The 26726-nt window shown below is 44.9% G+C and overlaps 1 protein-coding gene across 4 annotated transcripts in view; it reads right to left on the bottom strand.

Moving 5' to 3' along the window:
- The window catches only part of LOC119963513 (SWI/SNF-related matrix-associated actin-dependent regulator of chromatin subfamily A containing DEAD/H box 1-like), a 138499-nt gene that overhangs the window by 91806 nt on the left and 19967 nt on the right, over positions 1–26726 (bottom strand). For 3 of the 4 annotated variants that reach the window (XM_038792755.1, XM_038792754.1, XM_038792756.1), the window contains exons 3-5: positions 17481–17661; positions 12579–12645; positions 6536–6636 (exon numbers count right to left, since the gene is read on the bottom strand). In XM_038792755.1, the coding sequence (XP_038648683.1) occupies positions 6536–6636; positions 12579–12645; positions 17481–17522 (210 nt within the window). In that variant the 5' untranslated portion in view covers positions 17523–17661. Of the gene's footprint in view, positions 1–6535; positions 6637–10948; positions 10971–12578; positions 12646–17480; positions 17662–26726 lie in introns of those variants that run through there. The other variant, XM_038792757.1, reaches the window with a different exon arrangement.

Raw genomic sequence — 26726 nt, 5'->3', positions numbered from 1 at the left:
GGAATTCAGTTACGAGTGGCGTACCACAAGGATCTGTTCTGGGGCAGTTGCTGTTTGTCATTTTTATAAATGACCTAGAGGAGGGCACAGAAGGTTGGGTGAGTAAATTTGCAGATGACACTAAAGTCGGTGGAGTTGTAGACAGTGTGGAAGGATGTTGCAGGTTACAGAGGGACATAGATAAGCTTCAGAGCTGGGCTGAGAAGTGGCAAATGGAGTTTAATGTAGAGAAGTGTGAGGTGATTCACTTTGGAAAGAATAACAGGAATGCGGAATATTTGGCTAATGGTAAAATTCTTGGTAGTGTGGATGAGCAGAGGAATCTCGGTGTCCATGTACATAGATCCCTGAAAGTTGCCACCCAGGTTGATAGGGTTGTGAAGAAGGCCTATGGTGTGTTGGCCTTTATTGGTAGGGGGATTGAGTTCCGGAGCCATGAGGTCATGTTGCAGCTGTAAAAAACTCTGGTACGGCCGCATTTGGAGTATTGCGTACAGTTCTGGTCGCCTCATTATAGGAAGGACGTGGAAGCTTTGGAACGGGTGCAGAGGAGATTTACCAGGATGTTGCCTGGTACGGAGGGAAAATCTTATGAGGAAAGGCTGATGGACTTGAGGTTGTTTTCGTTAGAGAGAAGAAGGTTAAGAGGTGACTTAATAGAGGCATACAAAATGATCAGAGGGTTAGATAGGGTGGACAGTGAGAGCCTTCTTCCGCGGATGGAGGTGGCTAGCACGAGGGGACATAGCCTTAAATTGAGGGGTAATAGATATAGGACAGACGTCAGAGGTAGGTTTTTTACGCAAAGAGTGGTGAGGCCGTGGAATGCCCTACCTGCAACAGTAGTGAACTCGCCAACATTGAGGGCATTTAAAAGTTTATTGGATAAGCATATGGATGATAATGGCATAGTGTAGGTTAGATGGCCTTTAGTTTTTGACTTCCCATGTCGGTGCAACATCGTGGGCCGAAGGGCCTGTACTGCGCTGTATCGTTCGATGTTCTATGAGGTGGATGGGGAGAAGGCCGAGAGGGGTGGGAGATTGTTAGGACGTGGCAGGGGGTGAGAGATGGGGGGGCCATCTGGGATGGGCTAGGTATAGAGTGGAATTAAGGGGGCGGGAGTCAAGTGGGGAAGATGACAGACGGTGGAGAGGATCGGAGGCGCAAGCCTCTGGTAAAGCTGGTAACGTTGAACGTCCGGGCACCAAATGTGCCAGTTAAAAGGTCGCAGGTGTTCGCGCACCTCAGAAGCTTGAAAGTGAGGGTGGCCTTTCTGCAGGAGACGCACCACCGTGTGAAGGACCAGGTTAGGTGAAGGAAGGGGTTGGTTGGGCAGATTTTCCACTTGGCGTTAGATTCAAAATCGAGGGGAGTAGCGATTTTAATGAGCAAAAAAAAAAATGGGATTTGGGAGTGCGAAGGAGGGGAGGGGAGGGATCCGGATGGAAGATATGCAATTGTGAGTGGGGTATTGGAAGGGGCACAGGTGGTGCTTGTAAATGTGTATGTCCCCAAATTGGGATGTGGGAATTATATGGGGATGCTGGCAGCGATCTCGGATTTGGCCGTGCACCAGTTGATCATGGGAGATTTTAGCTGTGCCCTAAAGCAGAGGGTTGATAAGTAGAGCGCCAGGTCGATGGATAGGTACAAATGGCAAGGGAGCTGGGATGGGGAGTTTATGGAGAGGATGGGTATGGTGGACCCATGGCACTTTCAGAACCCAGGAAGAAAGGAGTATTCCTTCTTTTCACATGTCTATAAGCGTTGAGGATTGTGGACAGCATGGTAGCAGTGGCTAGTACAGTTGCTTTACAGATCCAAAGTGCTAGGTTCGATTCCCGTCTTGGGCGACTGTCTGTGCGGAGTCTGCACGTTCTCCCGGTGTCTGGCTTTCTCCAGGTACTCCCGTTTCCTCCCATAGTCCAAAGATGTGCAGATTAGGTGAATTGGCCTTCGTGTAGGGTGGGGTTACTGGGTTACAGGGCTGGGTGCTCTTTCCATAGGCCGGTGCAAACCCGATGGGCCGAATGGCCTCCTTCTGTACTGTAAACTATGATTTATATGATTGATTACTTTGTGGTGAGTCGGGAGATTTTGGTTGGGGTGGAGGGGACAGAGTATGCAAAGATAGTTACCTCGGACAATGCGCACCACTGGCTGGAGATTCAGTTTAGATCGTGACGAGAGCAGAGGCCAGGGTGGAGGTTTGATTAGGGGTTCTTGGCAGATGGAGGCTTTGGTGATAATGTGGGGGTGACGATTAAGGAGGATGTGGAGTTGAACCAGAATGGGGAGGCGTCGACGGCTGTTTTATGGGAAGCACTGAAGACAGTGGTCTGGGAAAAAATTATTTTGTTTAAGTCTCATGCAGATAGGGACAGGAGGGAGGAACATGACCATCTCGTAAGTGAGATAGTGAAGGTGGACAGAGAGCATTTGAGGGTGCCCACTGTGGAGGGATTGGTGGGGAGGAAAACGTTGCAGGGGCAGTTTAACAGGTTGACAATGGGGAGGGCAGTAAGGCAACTGTGTAGGGCATGAAGGGTATGGGGAAAAGGCGAGCCGCAAGCTGGCGCACCACTTGCAGAGGCAGGCCGTGTCCAGGGAAATATTGAAGATACGGACTGGGAACATGGTGTCGGAGTCGGGGAAGATATACTAGGGAGTACTACCAGTGACTGTACGAGGCGGACCGGGAGAGAGGGGGACATGGGGCGGTTTCTGGACGAGCTGGAATTTCCCCGTTGGAGGAGCCCCGGGATCCAAGGGAGGTACTGGATAGTATCAGGGGTATGAAGGTTGAGGTACGCCCCAGGCCTGGATGGGTACCTGGTGGAATTTTATAAGGAATTTGCAACAGACCAGGCACCACATCTGTTGGGGGCGTTTAATGAAGCGCTGGAGAAAGGGGAGCTGCCATAGACAATGACGCAGGCAGTAATCACGCTAATCCTGAAAAAGGGAAGGACCCTGGTGAAATGTGGGTCGTATAGGCCCATATCAATATTGAACACAAGTTGTTGGCGGGAGGATCGATTGTTGTGTGCCCGGGGGTGATTGCAGAAGATTAAACAGACTTCATGAAGGGCTGTCAGCTCGTGAGTAATACAAGACAGCTGTTGAATGTAGTGATGAATCAGTCAGGGGATCTGGTACTGGGGTTGGTGGTGCCCATGGACGCGGAGAAGGCATTTGATTGGGTGGAGTGATGGTACTTGCCCGAGGGTTTGGGCCGAGATTTCTGGCATGGGTGCGGTTGCTGTATGTGGCACCAAGAGCAAGTGCGAGGTCGAATAGTATGAGTTTGCGGAGCTTTGACTTACACAGGGGTGCGAGGCAGGCATACCCGCAGTCGCCCTTACTGCTTGCACTGGCCATTGGCGATGACTCTTAGGGGGCCAGTGGAGTGGCAGGCGATTATGAGGGAACAAAAGGGAACATTGGGTGTCGCTCCATGCCGATGACCTGTTGCTGTATGTTTTGGATCCGCTGGTGAGTATAGGAAGGATTATGGGCCTGCGGGGAAGGTTTGGAGGGTCCTCAGGGTATAAACTGAATGTAGTGAAAAGCGAGGTACTGGGATGACGGGCAAATTTAGGGAGGATGCTAATTATGGAAGCGAGGGATAGGTTTTGGTATTTTGGGATTCAGGTACCATAAGTGGAACTTAACGAAGCTGGTGGAGGAAGCCAGAGAGGATCTTAAGGAGGTGGGATATACTGCAGTTGACGGTGGCAGGGAGAGTCCAAGTGGTGAAAACAAACATTCTGCATTTTACAGGCTCTCCCGATCGTTACACCAAAGACCTTTTTTCGGAAATTGGACACGATCATTTCAGTCTTTGTATGGGCGGGGAAGGTGCCCAGGGTGGGGAGGAGTGCTACAGAGGCAGATGGGGGGGGCTGGCATTGACGAACTTACTTCATTATTATTGGGCGGCGAATGTGGACAAGGTGTGGCAGTGGCGGGAAGGAAAGGGGTAGAGTGGGTTAGGATGGAGGAGGAATCTTGTAACTGGTCTAGTTTTAGGGCTATGGTGACGGCAGCGTTGACAATGGCTCTGAGTCGGTATTCAGGGAGCCCAGTGGCGCAGTCCACAAGTGAACATATGAAATCAGTTGAGGGGGCATTTTAGGGTGGAAGGGATGTCGGTGTTAACGCTGCTGTGCGAGAATCATGGGTTTGAGCCAGGGGGTTGGATAGTGTATACAGGAGGTAGAGGGAAATGGGAATGGCCAAGGTGAAGGATCTGAATTTGGAGGAAGGGTTAATCAGTCTGGAGGAGCTAAGGAAGAGGGTAGAGCTGCCGAGGAAAAGAGGTGTTGGGGGGGGGGAAAGAGACCACATGAGCGGTTGAGGACTCTGGTATGGGGGTTTAGAAGGATGACGGGGGGGGGGGGGGGAAATCTTATTGAAACTTACAGAATACCGAGAGACCTAGATAGAGCGGGAGTGGAGAAGATGCTTCCACTAGTTGGAGAAGAACCCGAGGTACAGCCTCAGACAGAAGGGACGATCCTTTAAAGCTGAGATGAGACGGAATTTCTTCAGCCAGAGGGTTGTGAATCTGTGGAACTCATTGCCGCAGAAGGCAGTGGAGACAAAGACACTGAGTGTCTTTAAGACAGAGATAGGTAGGTTTTTGATTAATAACAGGATCCTGGTGTTGCCCTATTATGTATTTTCTTTTACATAGAAAATACAGTGCAGAAGGAGGCCATTCAGCCCATCGAGTCTGCACCGACCTACTTAAGCCCTCACTTCCACCCTATCCCCGTAACCCAATAACCCCTCCTAAACTTTTGGACACTTAGGGCAATTTAGCATGGCCAATCCACCTAATCTGGACGATCTTTGGACTGTGTGAGGAAACCAGAGCACCTGAAGGAAACGCACGCAGACACGGGAGGACAGACAGTGACCCAGCGGGGAATCGAACCTGGGACGCTGGCGCTGTGAAGCCACAATGCTGGCCACTTGTGCTACCTGTGCTGATTGCATGACTGCAAAAACATGAATTTTAATTTCATGTACTTAATGATCTGTTGAGCTCCTCGCAGAAAAATACTTTTCACTGTACCTCGGTACACGTGACAATAAACAAAATCCAAATCCAAGTACCCGGGTTCAATCCCGGGCCACTGTGCAAACTCCACACGGCCATTCTCCCCTTGTCTGCATGGATCTAACCCCACAACTCGAAAGGATGTGCAAGGTAGGTGAATCGGCCATGCTAAAGTACCCCTTAATTGGATACTCTAAATTTATATTTTTTTTTAAAAAGAGGATCAAGGGTTAGAGAGAGACGGCAGAAGAATCGGGATGAGAAACCTATCGGCGATGATCCAATACCAGAGCAGACTCGATGGGCCAAATGGCCTAATTCTTTTTTTTTTAGAAAAAATTTAGATTACCCAATTATTTTTTCCAATTAAGGGGCAATTTAGCGTGGCCAATCCACCTACTCTGCACATTTTTGGGTTGTGGGGGCGAAAACCCACGCAGACACGGGGAGAATGTGCAAACTCCACACGGACAGTGACCCAGAGCCGGGATCGAACCTGGGATCTCAGCGCCGTGAGGCGGTTGTGCTAACCACTAGGCCACCGTGCTGCCCTCAAATGGCCTAATTCTGTTCCGACACGCAAGATCGGAGATCATGGTTGATTGGTGTCCTGACTCCATAGCTCCTTGTCAATTTTGCAACACCTCTAAACCCCGCCTCCCTTCTCCTTCCACTACACAATTGAATTGGTCCGGTTCTTAGTTGGTTATTTTACAGTCCATTTATAGTTTGCTATAAAACCCTCTGAAGCTTCAATGGTTTATAACAGATACCAAAAAACGTACACCAAAAAAAAGTTCTTGAATACAGAGAGCCCAAAAACGTTTGCATGTTTTGAATGCCTGTATAGACAGTTTACTGGGCAAAGTTCATTAAGTATGGCAGCTCATTGGAATAGACACATTAGGTGGCTACAGTCCTGAGAATCCCACTACAAAAATTATTCATATTTATCTCTTGCGATGTCGGATCTAATAACGTAGGTTTGCATTGGGCAGCACGGCAGCATAATGGTTAGCACCGTTGCTTCACAGCACCAGGGACCTGGGTTTGTTTCCTGGCTTGGGTCACTGTCTATGCGGAGTCTGCGTGGGTTTCCCCCACGGACTTTCTCCCCGTGTCTGCGTGGGTTTCCTCCGGGTACTCCGGTTTCCTCCCACAAGTCCCGAAAGGTGTGCTTGTTAGGTGAATTGGAAATTCTGAATTCTCCCTCGGTGTACCCGAACAGGTGCCGGAGTGTGGCTACTAGGGGATTTTTACAGTAACTTCACTGCAGCGTTAATGTAAGCCTACTTGTGATACGAATAAAGATCATCTACTAATCCCGAGACAATGAAACCTCGTCAGGAGAAGGATATTTAATCAAATGTTAGGTCGTAAAATGAAAATCCTGGATAAAAATTCTCTGCAAATTCTGTGCATCGCAACGGTGAAGGTTTCTTATAGCTCAAATTAAAAACCTACACGATTAGGTTTCTTCTTCTTGATGGAGGAAATAGGGAGATCATCACTTTCTTCAGAGCTGCTGTTTTGGGACATATCAAGTTTCCTTTTCCGAGCAGTGGCTGAAAATACAAATACAAGTTTTAAAACAAAAATAAAATTTCTCACTTCCATCCCATTCCTTATATGATAAACATACAAATAAAAATAGTGATGCAGTTACCATTAAACAAAACCCTGAAACCCTCTCCAATCAATTTTATGCATTGATTTTTTTTCAAAGTTTAGAGTAAGCAATTAATTTTTTCTAATTAAGGGGCAATCTAGCATGACCAATTCACCTACCCTGCACATCTTTGGGTTGTGGGGACGAAACCCACGCAAACACGGGGAGAATGTATAAACTCCACACAAACAATGACCCAGAGCTGGGATCGAACCTGGGACCTTGGCGCCGTGAGGCTGCAGGGCTAAACCACTGCGCCACCGTGCTGCCCCTGACTTTCTGCATTCATGCGCATTACATAGTATCACGATTTTGTTCCTCTTCACCCTTCAGTTCAATGCACGATACGTACATACTATAAACTGTTTACACATGCCGCTTTATATTTCAATAAGTAGCTCCAGTACAAGGTTGGTCAGGTTAGATCTAAAAAGGTTAGCTTGCTGTTTTAAATAAGGAAAGGTACAATAAAAGGTCAAGTTGAAGAAAAGTACCAAAAACAAAATGTTTCAATGCTTCCAACTTCCATTCTCTTTTGTAGCTGCCATTTCAAATCTCAAACTCAATGGTATCCGCTCAACTGATGCCAGCATCAGCAAGTTGCATAATGTTTTGGTCCCTGTTGATTTGGAAGTCAGAAACCCCACTGATTTCTAGCCTGCATTAATCCACACAAGAAACAAAAGATGCATCACTCAACGAATAGCACTGTACAGCCTCTGGACTCAACAGCACGTTCAACAATTTCACACCGTAACCTTTGCCCCCATTTTATTTTATTTACCGTTGCAGGTTTGGGTTTTACTCAAACTACTGTTTTTTTACTTTTGATTGGCAGCTTTTCACCATTGCCATTTGCAATTCTTGTAGACATCTTTTGTTTCTTTACTTGGCTAATTGCCACTCTTGTTAGCCCTATTCCACCAACCTTCCGTCATTTACTCTCTTCTGTCTTACACCCTTCCCTTTGTTATTTTTCCAACCTCCCCCCTGTCAGGTGCATAGAAGTGATTACATTTTTACTCTTACCAGTTCCAATGAAATAAGTTGATGTGAAAGGTTAACTCTGTTCCTCTCCCCACATATCTCCTTCAAGTTTCCAGCATTGTTATTAATTTACAACCAACCACGGGCCTCACGGTAGCATGGTGGTTAGCATCAATGCTTCACAGCTCCAGAGTCCCAGGTTCGATTCCCGGCTGGGTCACTGTCTGTGTGGAGTCTGCACGTCCTCCCCGTGTGTGCGTGGGTTTCCTCCGGGTGCTCCGGTTTCCTCCCACAGTCCAAAGATGTGCGGGTTAGGTGGATTGGCCATGCTAAATTGCCCGTAGTGTAAGGTTAATGGGGGGATTGTTGGGTTACGGGTATACGGGTTACATGGGTTTAAGTAGGGTGATCATTGCTCGGCACAACATCGAGGGCCGAAGGGCCTGTTCTGTGCTGTACTGTTCTATCTATGTTCTAACTGTTTTGAGCACTTTGTGATTTGTACACAAATTCATCCTCTGACAAAAACACTTTTCTTCAATCAGATCCATGCAATATAGATGTACTGTACAGAAACGCTCCTTTAACACTCTTCAGAGACTAGGTTGGGACAATACTAGGAAAACCCCAACCACACAATAATTAGATGCAACAAGAATGAAAGCAGAAAATTGAAAAATGATAGCAAATCTCCATTTATGCCCATGAATGTGCCAAGTAATGATGTTTACTTTTCCATCTACAGTATGAACTCCTACCTTTACAAGGGCCAGCTAACTCCTTAAATGGCTTTTATAGAAGGATATATGCACAAGTACAGAAGCTGGGTGTGAACCTCTGTCACCTGGCACATATGCTTTTACAAAAAACCCGTGTTCAATAGACAAATTAGAAAGATTAATTTTAACATATCCACAAGAGATTATAATGTTACATGAACATTACAATAGGTAAACATTCTTCTTCTTCTGAACTTAAAAGGATGGCAAATTATCTTTCCAAGCTACCCCAAACAAATTAGAATGTAGAAAAGAAGAGAGAATATAGAAAAGAAAAGACAGAGAGCATCCTATCCGGCTGCATCACAGCCTGGTATGACAACTGCTCAGTCCAAGATCGCAAGAAACTGCAGACTGTGGACTAAGTTCACCAACGCATCACACAAACTTGCCATCCCCACATTGTACACCTTTCGCTGCCTCAGGAAGGCAAGACAGCATTATCAGAGACCCCTCCCACCCAGGCATTGCCTTCTTTCAGACCATTCCATCAGGCAGACGGTACAGAAGTCTGAAGACTCGCACATCCAGACATAGGAACAGCTATAAGACTCAACAACTCTCCCTCGGACTGATCTGTTCCCTGTAAGAACACTATTCACAATGCCCGATGCTGCTCTTGCATTTGCTTTGTTTGGCCCATTGTTCCACATTGTAACCAATCATGGTTTTGTCAATGTACCATCTGTCAACGGTCGATCCATCGGTCGGTCAATCAATCAATCAAGATGTGGTTTTAGCTATTGCTTATGTGTAAATATATCTTTGAAGCTAAATTTCTGCGGAGGAAGCTAAATTTTTGCCCTTTGTAAGCAAAATCTTTACAAGTCCTCTGTAATACAAAAGGAAAAGAGGCATTCTTGTAAACCCATGTATTGCTATTTACTCAACCAATACGCTGCCAATTGTTAAGTGACTCGGAAGCTAGTGTTGACTGGTAAACAGATAGAACATGAAAAGTTGTTTTTCAAAAGTTAAACAAATGCTGATAGTTGCCAGGGTGGCATGATGGCACAGTGGTTAGCACTGCTGCCTCACGTGGACCGAGGGTCTATTTCGGCCATGGGTGACTGTTCATGTGTAGTTTGAATTTTCGCCCCATGTCTGCAAAGGATTCCTCCAGGTGCTCCAAAATTCCTCCCATAGGCCAAAGTAGAGCAGGTTAGGTGGATTAGGCATACTAAATTGCACCACAAGACACAGGAGCAGAATTCGGCCACTTGACCTAATTTCACTTCTAGGTCCTCACAGATATGCAACTATAGTCCCAAGATGTTGAGCCTGCTACGCCATTTAAGATCATAGTTCACCTATTTCACTTCTACTATCCTATCCTCAAGTACCTTGATTCTGTTAGTGTCCAAACATATGTTGATCGCAACCTTGAAGATACTCAATAACTTAACGCACCCACAGTGCTCCTGCATATGGAATTGTAGAGATTCATGACATTCTTTGAAGAAACATCGCGGCACCGTGGCACAGTGATTAGCACTGCTGCTTCACAGCGCCAGGGACACGGGTTCAATTCCCGTGTAGAGTCTGCACCTTCTTGCCGTGTCTGCGTGGGTTTCCTCTGGGTGCTCTGGTTTCCTCCCACAAGTCCCAAAAGACGTGCTGTTAGGTGAATTGGGCATTCTGAATTCTCCCTCAGTGTACCCAAACAGAGTGTGGTGAGTAGGGGATTTTCACAGTAACTTCATTGCAGTGTTAATGCAAGCCTACTAGGGTCTGGTTTAGCACAGGGCTAAATCGCTGGCTTTGAAAGCAAACCAAGGCAGGCCAGCAGCACGGTTCAATTCCCGTACCAGTCTCCCCGAACAGGCGCTGGATTGTGGTGACTAGGAGCTTTTCACAGTAACTTCATTTGAAGCCTACTTGTGACAATAAGCGATTTTCATTTCATTTCATTTGTGACACTAATAAAGATTATTATAAAACTAGGGATAAGCAGGATGTCAGAATTGGAATCTCCCCTCGTAGGACAACTCCCACATCAAACCAATGATCATGTAGTACACCATCTCCAAGGTAAGGATGATCAAAATTGTACACAGTACACAATGTGTGGTCTAATTAGAGCCCCATACATAAAGACTTCCTTACTCTTGTACTTCATCCTTTGCAACAAATGCTAATATACCATTTGCCATCCTAATTGCTTGTTTAATTTAAAATAAAAAAGGCACCATTTTTTGTGCATTTGGTACACTATAGTTCATTATGTTTAACCATTTGCATATATGAATATAAGCAGTTAAATCACAGGAAAAGATTGTTTAGCATTTCACAAGACAGACACTGTACACAGGTATTGTACAAATACTGTTGCTCGACACTAAACTAGAACAAGGGGCCAGCACCCACTCCGCCCATCGGCGCATTGCAGTTCCTCTCACTGCTGTGACACAATTCTGCATCTGTTGAATGCCCCCCACCCACCTTCAGCTCTGTTCCTGGTCCTTTTCTGTCTCGTGCTCACCAGTCTGCTCCCAATTCTAGACTGCCTTACTCACAAATCCTCTCCGGAGCCTTCTCTGCCTTGCTAGCAGTGAACAAGATACAGCGAGGGATCAGCAGTGCGACCGTCAGTGAAGCGGCATACAAGATGGTAATGGGTTAACAGTGGGGCTGAGAGTGAAGTAGTAAGGCCAAATTGCAATCACGATCCAAGGATTTTTAAGCTGGTGTTTTTGGGGATCAATATTCTATGAAACTGCAACCCATAACCATGGTAATAGGCTCTGTGATATCGCACATGTAAGAAAGATTAGAAAAAAAAAACACATTTTATTGTACTGTATTTGTTTAAATAAACAGCTCAATATTATAGAGAGTCCTATTCGTACAGGGAATGCACTCATTGGCAGGTACATCACGGGCACTGTGGCTGTGCAGTGAGCGTGATCTCTGCAGTTGCGATATGAGCAAACACAGCCTTTATAAACTGTATTTGATTCACACAGAAGCATGATACTTTATACGAAAGAGAAAATGATGGAAAATCTCAGCAAGTCGGGCAGCATCTGTTGCGAGAGAAAAGAGCTAACGTTTCGAGTCCGAAGACTCTTTTTCAAAGCTTTAGAGTCGTTTACTTTATAGTCGTTTAGTAGCACAGAAAAGTACAGTTTAAAAAGACACGTCGTGGGCAGCACGATGGCGCAGTGGGTTAGCCCTGTTGCCTCACGGCACCGAGGTCCCAGGTTTGATCCCGGCCCTGGGTCACTGTCGGAGGTTTGCGTGGGTTTCACTCCCACAACCCAAAGATGTGCTGGTTAAATTGCCCCTTAATTGGAAAAAATGAATGGGTACTCTAAATTTATTTTTAAAAGACACATCGTCAAATCTTTATCTTCCACTCATCGGGACAATTTGCAAGAATATCAAATGTAAAGGGAACAACAGTTTAAACTTCATGAGGAGAGAGTACTGATTGCTTGGCAAGTGTGTGGATTCTGATTGGTGGAGACGATGCCATGGAGAATGCACACGTTAACTGATGACTGACCATTAACTGACAACGGACTCAAAACTAACTGTTTCTCTCTCTCCACAATGCTGCCAGACCAGCATTTTCGGTTTTTATTTCAGTTAACTGCCAAGCTTTGTTTAAATTCAAACCAGGCAAGCTAATTCCGATTGGTCCAAAGCACTGCCCTGGGGATGAAGCAGAAAATGGCTGTTGCCCAGGTCCCAATGACTGGCAGAATGCATTGAAATGCATGTCCCTTTTGTTTTTGCAACATATATATTTAAATAAATAAAAGGTCAGTCAATCTTCAGTAGGACAATAGAATACAAGGATATAATTTCACAATTAATCAGTCACTAGTCTCAAGAGTAGTTGACGAGAGTATCTGGAAAGTGAATTAATGTAGTAAATGTTATGTAGGTTTCGCCAAATGGAAACTAGTCAAAATTATATTTTAGTAATAAGCTTAAATAGGACTAAATAAGTCAGAGACATGTTTATAGAATGAATCTGAGCTAAATTCTTACAAGGCAATTGAAAAGAGACTGACATATTAAGACATGCCATTTAAAAGAAAACACAAAAATGAAGTGGTCTTACCTTCTTCGCCAAACATAATTAATCCCGAAGCTACAGCTCCATCCAGTGTACTTGTTGATTCAATTATCTGGAAGGTGGGCGAGAAGGAAATTTAGAAAGATGGCAGAGAAAAAAATCAATCACCAGTGAATTCATACTGAATGGAATGTAACATGTCAGAAATCCCTACATTCCCAGGCTTCAGAGAATTTATTCAAGGACTAGTGGATCTAATGCTCCTTCCTATTCCATACAAAACAAAAACATCTCTGCTAAAGAGTATCTCCGGTTTCGGCTTCTGATCTGGAGAATCCCTGCTGGAAGAGCATGAATGTTGGACAAGTGTAGGATTAGATTTGGCTGTAGCTTTCTTCACAGTTAAACAATCTGCTACGGTTGGCGGTAAATGCTTACACATTAACAGCGATCATTCGTGATATTAAATGTCACCTGAGAATCACACGCAGATTACAGAAGTCGTTACAGCCTAGAAGGGCCATACAGCCCATTATGTTAGCACAGCTCTCCCCAAGAGCAATTTATTGAGCGGCACGATGGCAGGTGGTTAGCACTCCTGCCTCACAGCACCAGGCACCTGGGTACAATTCCAACCTTCGGTGACTGTCAGATTTGCACGTTCTCCCAGTATCTGTGTGGGTTTCCTCGGGCTGCTCCAGTTTCCTCCCACAGTCAAAAGATGTGCAGTTAAATTGCTCCTTAGTGTCCAAAGGTTGGGTGGGGTTCCGGGGCTACAGGGATAAGGCAAGGGAGTGGGCCTAGGTTATGCTGCTCTTTCAGAGGGTCAGTGTAGACTCTATGGGCCAAATGCCCTCCTTCTGCACTGCAGTGATTCTATGACTCACAGGCCTTTGCATATTCTTCCTTTTGTGATAACCTAATGCCGCAATTGAATTTGCCTCTACCGCACTCACAGGCAATGCATTTCAGATCACAACAACTCGCTCTGTGAAAAGGTTTTCTTCATATTGTCATTGCTTCTTGGATTTTTAATTTGTGCCTGCCACTTCTTGACTTTTCCACCTATCGGAACGGGAACAGTTTTTCCTATCTATTCTGTCCAGACCCTTCAGGATTGTGAATACCTCCATCAAACCTCCTCTCAACCTTGTCTCCGCCAAGAAAAGCAGTCCCAACATTACAGTCTAAAGTAATCTTTATTGTCACAAGTAGGCTTACATTAACACTCCAATGAAGTTACCATGAAAAGCCCCTGGTTGCCACACTATGGCGCCTGTTCAGGTAGACGGAGGGAGAATTCAGAATGTCCAAATTACCTAACAGCACGTCTTTCAGAACTTGTGGGAGGAAACCGGAGCACCAGGAGGAAACCCACGCAGACACGGGGGGGGGGGGAGAGGGAGAACATGCAGACTCTGCACAGACAGTGGCCCAAGCAGGGAATCGAACCTGGGACCCTGTCGCGGTGAAGCAACAGTGCTAACCACTGTGCAGCAGTATCTACATTTCTATCTACATAACTGAAGTTGCTCAATCCTGGGACCAGTCTCATGAATCTTTTCGGCACTCGCTCCAATCCCTTCATGTCCTTCCTAAAGTGTGGCACCCAGAACCGAACAATACTCCAGTCGAGGCAGAACCAGGCCAAATCGACGTTCTTTAAACAACATAGCTTCCTTGATTCTATACTCCAAGCCCTTATTAACAAAGCCTAGGCTGTTATATGCTTTAGCACTGTGCTTCCAACCCACCCTACCAACTTCAATTTTTGTAGATATACACACACCGAGGTCCCTCTGCTCCTGCACCCACCTTTTAGAATTGGACCATTAAATTATCCCTTCATGTTCTTCCTACCAAACAAAACCATTCACGCTTTTCTGCAGTGAATGTCATCTACCATTTGTCCGCCCACCTACAAACCTCTGTGTCCCTTTAAAGTTCTACACAATCCTCTTCACAATGCTGCCAAGTTGCCATATTAGAAGCTGTTAAGAATTGGGAAAAATTAAATTGGGATAAAACAAAATGGGAAATGAATAAGGGCAGCTGTCTGAAGAGTGTTTTGATATGCGAGTTAGCATTCCAGTGAGAAAGTATTTACCGATGTGACTAGGGGAAAACAATGGGATGTAGAAGAGGCAACTTCAAGCTGGAGAGGTAAGGAAATTGGCACTTCTATTCCAAAAGCTGGGTCCACAGGGTGGGTAACATCAAAGGGAAAGAATGCTACATCCATAGCACAATAACTGGAGAAAGGGGCACAGTAGCAGCAGCTATCACAGTCATGTAGATGCAGAGAGTAGTCTCCCCTGGAAAGTTGTTGCTAAAAAGGCAGCCAGTTAAAATCCAAAACTCGAACCGAGAAGATTACGCATTCGCTAAAACAGAACCCAGCTTTCCCAAACGTTGACAGGTAACGCGTGCATGGAAATGATCTGCTGAATTTAGCCTGTAGAGCTATAGAAGACTGGATGTTGTTTGGGAACAATGAGCGCCTTGGGAGTTTTGGAAACGTAGATACTTGGGAATGAAGGGATAACTTCATGTGATACTGTGTGTAGTTAAGAGACCCGTTGTGGTGTATTATAGTCCTTCTGGTCATGCGTTTTTATTTTCAGTTAATATTCTTTATTAATTATCATAAAAAGACTGGATTATTCCTCCTTGGTTTGCATATCTTTTCTCACAACATACAAAATTGAAAATATACACGACTAAGAACCGGTGCTCTAAGTTACCCTTCTGGGCTTTGAGATACGCACCCACCTTCCCAATCATCAGCGGAATTCTTAACATAGCAACCTTTTAAAGTTTCACCCTGTACTCCAAGGTTAGGTCATTAATATACTTCAGGAAGAGCAAGGGTCCAAACATCGACCCTGTAGCGCCACAACAAACCTTCCTCCAGTCCGAAAAACATCCATTAACCACTACTTTTCAGTCCCTATCACGCAAGCCAATTTTGGATCCATGATGCTACGATCCCTTTCATTCCATGAGCTACAACATTGTCCATATTTGCTCTCTGGCACTTTATCAAACACTTCTGGAAGTACATGTACACCACATCAATAATAATATCCTGAACAAATTTCATTCTCTCAAAAATTTGAGGCACGTTAGGAAAGCACAATTTGCCCTCAACAAATCTGGGCTGACTTGCCCTGCACTTTTCCAAATGACAATGAATTTTGCCCCAAATTATGGTTTCTAGAACCTCCCTGCCACCAGGTTAAACCGACTTGCCTGTAGTTGCTGAGCTTTTTTTTTTTACACCTTCTTTGATCAAGATTGCAACATCTGCAATTCTCCAGTCCTCTGTCATCAAGTCTAAGGAAGATTGCAATTTCCACTCACTTTCCTTGCATTCCTTTGATATATCCCATCATGCCCCAACTCCTCATCAATAAAAAAGTACAGACAGCATATGCAATATCTCTTGCTTTCAATTTTAAACCATTCAAGTGTCTAAATTAATTCATCCTTTGCCATGACCTGTGTAACATCTTGTTATTTGGTAAAGGCAGATGCAAAGCATTTATTTAACACCTCAGCCATGCCCCTTTACATCCATGTGCAAATCCTTTTTTGATCGTAATCTGCTCCATTCCTCCTTTTTACCACCCTTCCACTATTTATATGCCTTTGCAAGTGAAGTGAGGAAGCAGTTGGCTAGAAAATGGAAAAAAATACAAGTACAAATTAAGAAAAATAATAAACATTAACAAAAATATACTGAACACTTAGGATGTACTCTGTGGATTTTTTTAAAAAGTACAATAAACATTAAAATATTATCAGGGGCAGCATGGTGGCTGTGTGGAGTTTGCACATTCTCTCCATGTTGCATGGGTTACCTCCGGGTACTCCGGTTTCCTCCCATAGTCCAAAGATGTGCCAGTTAGGTGGATTGGCCATGATAAACTGACCCCACACTTCCAAAGGTTAGGTGGGGTTACAGGGATCGGGCAGGAATTGGATCAGAGTAGGGTGGTCTTTCAAATGGTCGGTGCAGACTCGATGGGCCGAATGGCCTCCTTCTGCACTGTAGGGTTTCTATTCTATTCTAAGTATTTGTCACTAACTATCCAATCCAGAACCATTTGTTTTACATCCAGCTATTCTTGTGGCATTTGGAAGACAGAACATTAAAGAGAGCTTTGATAAAGTCACCCAGACTTGAAACATTAGCTCCCTTCTCTCGCCACAGATGCTGTCGGACCGGCTGAAATTGTCTAATATTTTCTGTTTTTGTTTCCGATTCCAGCATCCACAGAAATTTGCTCATGTCTGCTCTGTGTCACTTTATCAAACGCCTTCTGGAAGTACTATATGTACACCACATCAATAGCACTACCCTCAAACAACCTTCGGTTCCCTCAGAAATTTCAGGCAAGTTAGTAAAGCATAATTTGCCCTTGACAAATCTATGCTGACTTTAGCGTGCACTTGTCCAAATAATACTGAACTTGAAAATGAGCTGGGCTGAACAAAGTCAGCAAATTGGCACCCAAGTATTTAGCCTCTTAAAGTAAACAATATTCAATAATTTTTGTTCTTCAGTTTCCTCTTCCCCATCCTGAAATTACAACTCACACTGGACTAGTAATATATGCATGCATTAGCTCGCTCAAAGCTAACCGAGATGATTAGTCTATAGCTGATATCAGATGCATGCTGGATCATGCCCTTCTTGTATTTTATAAACAAAGATTTATTCGATAACAAACTAAAATAGTAATGCTTGATCAATTATTTTTGCTTTTCTTGTTCACAACATTGAAGGCCAAAGTGTCCACAAAATCATCCTGGCTGGAATCAGTGCAAACCAAGGATTAAAAAACAGGGTCATCTTCTATAAAGGCACAATTTAGTAACAAGTACATCTGGTAATTTCTTATAACTCATCTGAAAGCGCACATTTTACAACATTCTACTGACCTGCATTAGTTCAGCATTTGTTCTATTTGGAAATATTTCCATCAGTTTGTCTATTTTGGCAGCAGTAGAGTCCCCCAAGTCAGAATTAAAGTGTGATGAGCCACTGCAGTCCAGGGAAGACACATTCGCTTTTGGAGAAAGCTGCTCATCCTCATCAGATGAAAAGTCAACTGGATCATGTCTGAAAGATGATAAATGGTATATATACACACACATGAATGACTACCACAGAGGCTAGATAGGATTTGCGCAAACAAAGTAATGCAAAAATAGATTGTACATAACTACAACATCTTATCCCCCATTTACTGCAGATCTCACCAAGGGCAATAAAAATAAAAATGCTTTGACAGAATTTACAGAACATTATGATTCGTTTTAAAGAGATTGCAAAAGTACGTGTCCATATCCAACTTTTTAAAAAAAATTTAGAGTACCCAATTAATTTTTTCCAATTAAGGGGCAATTTAGCGTGGCCAATCCACCTACCCTGCACATCTTTGGATTGTGGGGGCAAAATCCACGCAAACACAGGGAGAATGTGCAAACTCCACACGGACAGTGGTCCATATCCAAATTAACTAATTATCCAGAATTAAAACTTTTATTGTAATCAGTTTCAAAACTGGAAAAAGGGTAGGAAAAAAATCATTGTTCAGGAAAAAGGAAAGCAATGAAAAGTCACGTAAATCACAATGCACTCAGGAAATATATTAAGTTATATTATGTACATCATGCAGCCACAGGTTAAGCCTACTTAACCTGTAGGGAGGGATGGGACACAGATGTTCAATCCCAGTTCAATCCTAACAAATGCTCTGCACATTCCAACGTGGTGAGCACATTCTCCCAATGTTCCAATTAAATTCCCCTACCCAAAGTTACTTTTTGATAGTTGCGCAAATTGGTGATCAGAATTGCCACTCGGTTGCGGTGAAGTGTTTAGGTGGATTGGATGCAACCAATTGTCTGTTATGGAACAATTGCTATTTCTAGAATTTTTCAAGTTGAAATCCTTGCAATAAATTAAAGCAATTAAAGCAAAAATATTACTGTGCGCTGCTTTGGCAACTTGGAGCAATGCTTAGAGACACTAGATTCATTGTTTCATAACACAAATCGAACAGCTTGCTTTAAAATCCAGGTTACTTTTTCCACGGCTGATAGACTAGCTGCTTCATTTGTAGCAATCTGTCATCCCACAAAGCAGACAAGTAACTTGGTTGAGCACCCGACAAAATATTTTACTTTAAATGTGAGAAAATGATACCACGTTGTAGGTCAACCCTGGATAAGCAATTTTACGTTGCTTGCCATGCAATTTCAGACTAATGGCTGTAAAGTTATAGAGTGTGCAAGCTGGAGGGGTGTAAATAGTTCGCCATGAGAAAGGTTTATTCCATGGGATGTACAGAAGCAACAGAACTAATCAATGAACTACTTCAAAAGAATTAGTACGTTATGTATTCAAACTTAGCATTCAAGTTATCCTTACGTGAAAGCCTCTGCACATTCTAGCATGCTGAATACATTTTCCCGATGTTCCAATTAATTTGCCCTACCCAAAGTTTTCCACAATTAAAATTTTAGTTTCAGGACTGCGTGGCTGCCATGGCTTGAGTGATTGCACACGTGGTAGCTCCCACTTGTGGCATGTTTTTGGACCTTTTCCCCGGTTAACGGGAGGACTTTCTAATGGCAAATGGTGCAGGAGTGGTGGAAAAAGAGTTTGTTCCGCCGGTGGATGGATTCGTGGGCCAGAAGTGGTTCTAGGCAAAAAGAGCTGTTGGAGCAAGAAACTGTGCCTGTGACACAGAGGAAGATGGCGGAAGGCAAGGGACCGGCCCTACCATCTCAGTAGTCTATGCAGCAACTAGTGGACTTTGTGACAAGATGATCACCCACCAGAGGAAGGCGGCTCTGGAGGACCTGGCGATAACAGTGGATCCGATTAAGGCAGGAATCGACCGTCTGGAGATGAGGTTGGAGTCTCAAAGCCAGGTCTTTGATTATGCTGCCCGCTTTCCCCAGGCAGCGGAAGATGTAGTTGGAGTCAATGGATGGGAGGCAGGTTCGTGTGATGGACTGGACTGTGTTCACGGCTCTGAAGTTTCTTGAGGTCTTGGGCCGAGCAGCTGCCATACCAGGCTGTGATGCAGCCAGATAGGATGCTTTCTATGGTGCATCTGTAAAAGTTGGTAAGAGTTAATATGGACATGCCGAATTTCCTTAGTTTCCTGAGGAAATATCGGCACTGTTGGGTTTGGTGGTATTGTCGTCTTGAGTGGACCAGGACAGATTTTTGGAGATGTGCACCCCTAGAAATTTGGAGCTGTTAACTATCTCCACCTTGGCCCCATTGATGCTGACAGGGGTGTGTACAGCACTTTGTTTCCTGAAGTCAATGACCTGCTCTTTAGCTGGGGTGTTAGGTATTTAGTCGATTTGGTTATTTGCAGCCCTGTTGGCTTGTTTTGTGGTTATGTTGGATGTGTAAATATATAAATGCCTTAATAAAATAATTTTCACAAAAAATGTTAGCTTCAGAGAGGAAGAAAACAGTCTGCACAAGCAAAATAAAAACAGGAAATGTTGGAAAAACTCAGCAGGTTTGGCAACATCTGTGGAGAGAGAAACAGGGTTAACATTTTGAGTCCTGTAACTTCTTCAGAACTAAAAAGATGGAGAAATGTGATGGATTTTGTACTGTTAATGAAGGGGCAGAGTAGGTGGAACAAAATGGAAGGTCAGTGATAGACATGAGCTAGGAGAGATTGCACAAAGATGTTTTGAACACAAAACAAAAAAAAGTGTTAAGCACTGTAAAAGGAGCTGATAGTGGAATAAAGGTAAAATAGCAGAATGTGTTAATAGAAGAACAAAGATCAGTGCTCGGTGGAAGCAAAACTTAACAAGTGATAGATGGCCCTATTTGGGAAGGCGTTATGTTGGGACAAATGAAAACAGCATATTTTGTCAAATTTGTGTTACGAGACAATTAATCTAGTACATAGAATTTACAGTGCAGAAGGAGGCCATTCGGCCCATCGAGTCTGCACCGGCTCTTGGAAAGAGCCCCCTACCCAAGGTCAACACCTCCACCCAATCCCCATAACCCAGTAACCCCACCCAACACTAAGGGCAATTTTGGACACTAAGGGCAATTTATCATGGCCAATCCACCTAACCTGCACATCTTTGGACTGTGGGAGGAAACCGGAGCACCCGGAGGAAAGCCACGCACACACGGGGAGGATGTGCAGACTCCGCACAGACAGTGAACCAAGCCGGAATCGAACCTGGGACCCTGGAGCTGTGAAGCCATTGTGCTATCCACAATGCTACCTCCAACCATTGCTCCAAGTTGGTGCAAGTTATCAAACCTGCTGACAAGGATGGTGTTGTTCTTGTCTGGCGTACTGACCTCTCCCTTGCAGAGGCTGAGCCCAACTTTCAGACACTTCCTTCTCCCTCCCCCTGGACCATGACCCAGTCACCAAACATTAAGCCATTTGTTTCCAGGACGGTTACAGACCCATCTCCTTTAGAGACCTTCCCTCCACAGCTTCCAATCTCATCGGCCTCCTCATACCTCCTTCCAAAACACAAGACATAGGAGCAGAATTAGTCCACTCAGCCCATCGAGTCTGCTCAGACAGTCAATCATGACTGATATGTTTCCTTCCTTCCCCCCCACGACCCTGATTAATCAAGAACCCATCTATCTCTGTCTTAAAGACAATCCGTGATTTGGCCTCCACAGCCTTCTGCAGCAAAGAGTTCCACAGATTCACCACCGTCTGGCTGAAGAAATTCCTCATCTCAGTTTTAAAGGATCGTCCCTTCAGTCGGAGGCTGTGCCCTCGGGTTCTAGTTTTTCCAACTCGTGGAAACATCCTCTCCACGTCTATTCTATCTCGACCTTTCAGTATCCAAGTCTCAATTAGGTTCTCCACGTCCGTGTCCCCCCCCCCCCCCCCCCCCCCCCCTCTAAACCCAGAGTACAGACCTAGAATTCTCAACTACTCCTCATATGACAAGCTCTTCATTTCAGGGATCATTCTTGTGAACCTCCTCTGGACCCTTTCTAAGGCCAGCACATCCTTCCTTAGATACGGGGCCCAAAACTGCTCACAATACTCAAAATGGGGTCTGACAAGAGCCTTGTACAGCCTCAGAAGTACCTCCCTGCTCTTGTATTTTAGCCCTCTCGACATGAATGCCAACATTGCATTTGCCTTCCTAACTGCCAATTAACCTCGAGAATTGTGAACAAGGACTCCCAAGACCCTTTGTGCTTCTGATTTCCTAAGCCTTTTCCCATTCAGAAAAATAGTCTATGTCTCCATTCTTCCTACCAAAGTGTATAACCTCACTTTTCCACTTTGTATCCCTTCTGCCTCATCTTTGCTCACTCACCCTGCCTGTCCAGATCCTTCTGCAGCCCCTCTGCTTCCTCAATACTATCTGTCTTTCTGTATATCTTTGTATATTCTGCCAACTGAGCAATAGCATTTACAAGACCAGGACAATATCCAATACTCCTACAACTATCTTGACTACACCTGTGGGTGGCATGGTGGCACAGTGGTTAGCATGGTTGCTTTACAGCGCCAGGGACCCGGGTTCGATTCCCGGCTTGGGTCACTGTCTGCGCGGAGTCTGCACGCTCTCCCCGTGTCTGCAGGGCAGCACGGTAGCATTGTGGATAGCACAATGGCTTCACAGCTCCAGGGTCCCAGGTTCGATTCCGGCTTGGGTCACTGTCTGTGCGGAGTCTGCACATCCTCCCCGTGTGTGCGTGGGTTTCCTCCGGGTGCTCCGGTTTCTATGATCTTCTATGATCCTCACATCCAGTTTGCTGCAAAGCTTCAATCCTTCGCCCAGGTTCCAATGAAAAGGTCTGTAAACAGCGCTTGACATCTCTGCCTTTTTGCTCAACAAGGTATCACCGCACACTAAGGTGGTCGACAGGGCACTCAACCGTGGCTGACCCAGCTCCCACACCACTGCCCTCATTCCTTCCCCTGCCTCCAGAGCTATGATATGGTTGCTTTTGCCCTCACTTTTAACCTCACCAGTCTCTGCATTTAAAGGATAATCTTCTGCCATTTCCAACCTGATGCCACCATGAAACACATCTACCCCTCACCTTCCCTATCATTGTTCTAGTAACGCAAACTGGAGGAACACCTCACTTCCCAATTCTGCATGGTACAGCCTTCTGGACTCAACATTCAGTTCAACAGCTTTAGACTGGGAATTTTCTCCTCCATCTTGTCATCGCTCTTTTAAGTTTGCTTTCACTGAGCACAGACCTTTTGTTCTCCTATTCACACATTCTGCTATCTTACCTTTACACCACTCTCAGCACCTTCTATAGTCCTCAACACTGCCATCAGCACTTCCTTTGTCTTGTACCCTAAACACCTTTGTGCAATCTCTCCTAGCTCACAGCTATCATTGATCTTTCTATTTTCTTCCACCGGCTCCACTTTTTCATAAAACAGTATAAAATTCATATTTCTACCTCTCTAACTTTGAAGACAGCAGCACGGCAGCACAGTGGTTATCACAGTTGCTTCACAGCACCAAGGTCTGTCTGGAGTCTGCACGTTCTCAGTGTCTGCATGGGCTTCCTCTGGGTGCTCCAGTTTCCTCCCACAAGTCCCGAAAGACGGCCTTGTTGGGTGAACTGAACATTCAAAATTCTTCCCGTGTACCCGAACAGGCATCGGAATGTTTCGACTGGGGGATTTTCACTAACTTCATAATAAATTATTATATTATTATTATAAGAGGCATACGGACTCCAAACGCTACCTATTTCTCTCTTCACAGATGCTGCCAGGCCTGCTGACTTTTTTCAGCATTTTCTGTTTTTAATACACGCAAAGTAAGTTTCAACAGGAATAGCAATGACAATCAGGATGGAGGCTTGATGTAACCAAACTCAAACTGTTTTAGGAAGCTAGATTAACAAAGAGCAGTTAAATCGCAAAAACCTCGGGCTATTTTATTGCATTAAAAGGCAGCATATAAATGCAAGTTGCAGTTGTTGGTTTGAGGTGGTCAGGCATGATTAATGTGCATAGAATTTTCCCTATGCAACATAGCATCATTTTAAAAAATTTTTTTATTGTTCATGGGATAAATAGGGCTCGCAAGATTTATTGTCCACGAGAAGATGGGGGTGACCTTCTTGAACGTTTGCAATGCTTTTAGTACATCCACAAAAGGTTGTTTGGCGGGGGAGGGGGAGATATCAGAGGAACTGTGATAGAGTTCCAAGTCAGGATGGTATCTGACTTAAGAGGGAACTCAATGGTGTTCCCAGGCAGATGCTGCCATTGTCCTTCTAGGTGGCAGAGGGGTCAGGCTTGGAGGAGGTTTGGCAAGTCGCTGCAGCAAATCTTGTAGGTGGCACACCCTGCTCTCAGTATGCACAAGTGGGATGAAAAAGAAAAACACACAGGGGAGGGAGGCACATAGAAAAGTAAGTTGGTAAATGAAATGGCAATCAAAATGCATTGCTTTGTCTTGGAAGGTATGGGGCTTTTAGTGTTGTTGGAGATGGTTTAGCTCACTCAGCTAAATCGCTGGTTTTTAAAGCAGACCAAGCAGGCCAGCAGCACGGTTCGATTCCCGTACCAGCCTCCCCGGACAGGCGCCGAAATGTGGCAACTAGGGGCTTTTCACAGTAACTTAATTGAAGCCTACTCGTGACAATAGGCGATTTCCATTTCATTTCATTTTCAGATGCACTCACTCAGACAAGTGGGAAGATTTCCATCACACTCCTGACTTGTGCCTTGTAGAGCCAAACGGAGAGGTCCTTAATACTTAATTCTCAGCCTCAGACCTGTAGCCTGATATGTTGTTGTAGCCACAGTATATAAATAACTGGTCCAGTTCAATTTATGGTCAACATTAACTCCCAGAGCATTGATGGTGGGAGATTCAGTGATTGTAATGCCATTGAATGTCAAGGAGATAGAGGCTTCTTCGGAGATGATTACTGCCTGGCACTCGTGTGACACAAATATAACTCATCACTTATCAATCCAAATATGAATGTTGTTCAGAGAATGCTGCATGTGGGCACAGACTGCTTCACTACCCAAGGAGTTATGAAGAGGACCGAACACGGCACAATCAATGAACATTCCCACTTCTTTGTGATGACTCCAACCAGTGCAATTTTCCCTACTGATTTCCATTAACTACAGTTTTGCTGGAGCTCCTTGATGCCGCACTCAATCAAGTGCTGCCTTGAGGTCAAGGGCAGTTACTCTCAAATTAATATTTTTTAATTCAGGAAATTTTCAATTTTACAACATGCATTAAAGATCTAAAGTTCCCCCCTCCAAATGTACCCACTCTCCCATTTTCTGACGACAACCAGCCCCTTTCAAGGTAATAAACTACATCCACCTCGAATAGAACCCCACCTCCAACCCCTCTAATGGTACATGTCCCCCCAGCCACTGTGTCACTTTAGGCGATGCCCCTCACCCAAGCAAAATCCACATCGGGTCTATTGGAGGCGCAACGGCCAAGACTGTCAGTCTTCTTCCTCTCCTGCAGTCCCGGCAAGTCCAACACCCCAAACGATCGTCACTAATGGGCATGGCTCCACTTTAACCCCCAAAATCTCAGATACATTTTGAAGAAGGAAGCCTAGAACTTGACCAAGGACCGAAACACGAATGGTTCACCGGCCCTCTTGAACAACGCTCAAATCTATCCTCTACACCTGGAAATAACACACTCATCCATGCCCTATGCACCACATTAAACTGAATCAAACTCAGTCCTGCACATGAGGAGGTAAAATTAACCATATGCAGAACCTCGCTCCACCTCCCTGCAGCTCAAAAGCACATCCCAACTCTTCCACCCATTTTCTCTTTAATTCCTCCAGCAAAGCCCTCTCCCTCTACTGCATAAATATCTGATATCCTCCCTTCCCCTATCTCATCCAAGAACACCACCTAACCCATGAGGGAGAGGGCCGGCAATAGAGGAAATGTAGAAAGTTCCTTCGAGCCATGTTACATACCTGTAAATATCAAAGTACATCCCACCTGAAGCTGGAACTTCACCAGCTCCTCCAGCCCAGGGAACCAGCCCTACATGAACAAATTCCTAGCCACTCGACCCCCTCCTTCTCTCAAATCTTATCCGATGAATCCATCATGGTCAGTATAAATCTATGGTTCCTACAGATGACGATATTAACAACATAGATTCTAATTTAAAATGCGGTCTAAATTGGTTCCATATTCTCAGAGAAGTTGTTACCACTGGGCTCAAGTATTTGGCCAGTGGGAATGGAAGAGCAGAAGTATCAAGTGCCTTCCAACTCAAACCTGTGCAGGAGGCCTCCTCCAGCCGCCCCAAACCAGCCTTATATCCCATACACAACCAAAAGTACCCCGAACTTTTGATGCATTGGCGCGAACACTCTTGTATAAAGGCCTAATTTACAAATGAATAAAATGGCAGAAGAAATCTGTCTGGGCCAGGTGCCTTCTTGGACCTCAGAAGATACAACATTCCTCCAGCCAGAGTGGCGCCTCCAGTTCCTGCCCTTTTTCCATCTCCACCACTGGGAAGCCTAACACATCCAGAAACTGTACCATAGTCGAGTCTTCCACCGGAGGCTCAGACCTGTATAACCAATTGACCTTTCGTGGATCAGAAACAAGATCCACTAACCTGTGTTCTCATGAGAGGCTGCCTGCTGCCTCAACTGGAGAGCCAACAAATGACTGGCCTTCTCCCCATACTCGTAAAATGTCCATCTCGCAGGAAGAAGTGGCTAACCACTTTCCCCGTCTCCACCAACAGCTGTCGTTGGGGCAGCAGAGAATTGATGGTCCACTGCAAAGATAGGTTCCACCAATCTCTGCCCTCCCCGATTTATCTCAGATTTAATTAACTCCCCCCGATGACTGTCTTAAATGTCTCCCAGAATGTGGAATGGAAGACTTCCTCATTGTTTGTTTTTTAAAGTGCCCAATTCATTTTTTCCAATTAAGGGGCAATGTAGCATGGCCAATCTACCTACCCTGCACACGGGGAGAATGTGCAAACTCCACATGAACAGTGATTCAGGGCTGGGATTGAACCTGGGACCTTGGCGCCATGAGGCAGCGGTGCTAACCACTGTGCTGCCCTTCGACCTCCTCATTCTTATTAAATTCCACACAGGTTCAAATAGCGGAAGCTATCCTCTCACAC

Source organism: Scyliorhinus canicula, chromosome 3 (genome assembly GCF_902713615.1).
Source record: "Scyliorhinus canicula chromosome 3, sScyCan1.1, whole genome shotgun sequence".
Taxonomy (NCBI): domain Eukaryota; kingdom Metazoa; phylum Chordata; class Chondrichthyes; order Carcharhiniformes; family Scyliorhinidae; genus Scyliorhinus; species Scyliorhinus canicula.
The sequence above is the reverse complement of the archived record's forward strand: the minus strand, read 5'-3'. Positions and strand labels throughout refer to the sequence as shown.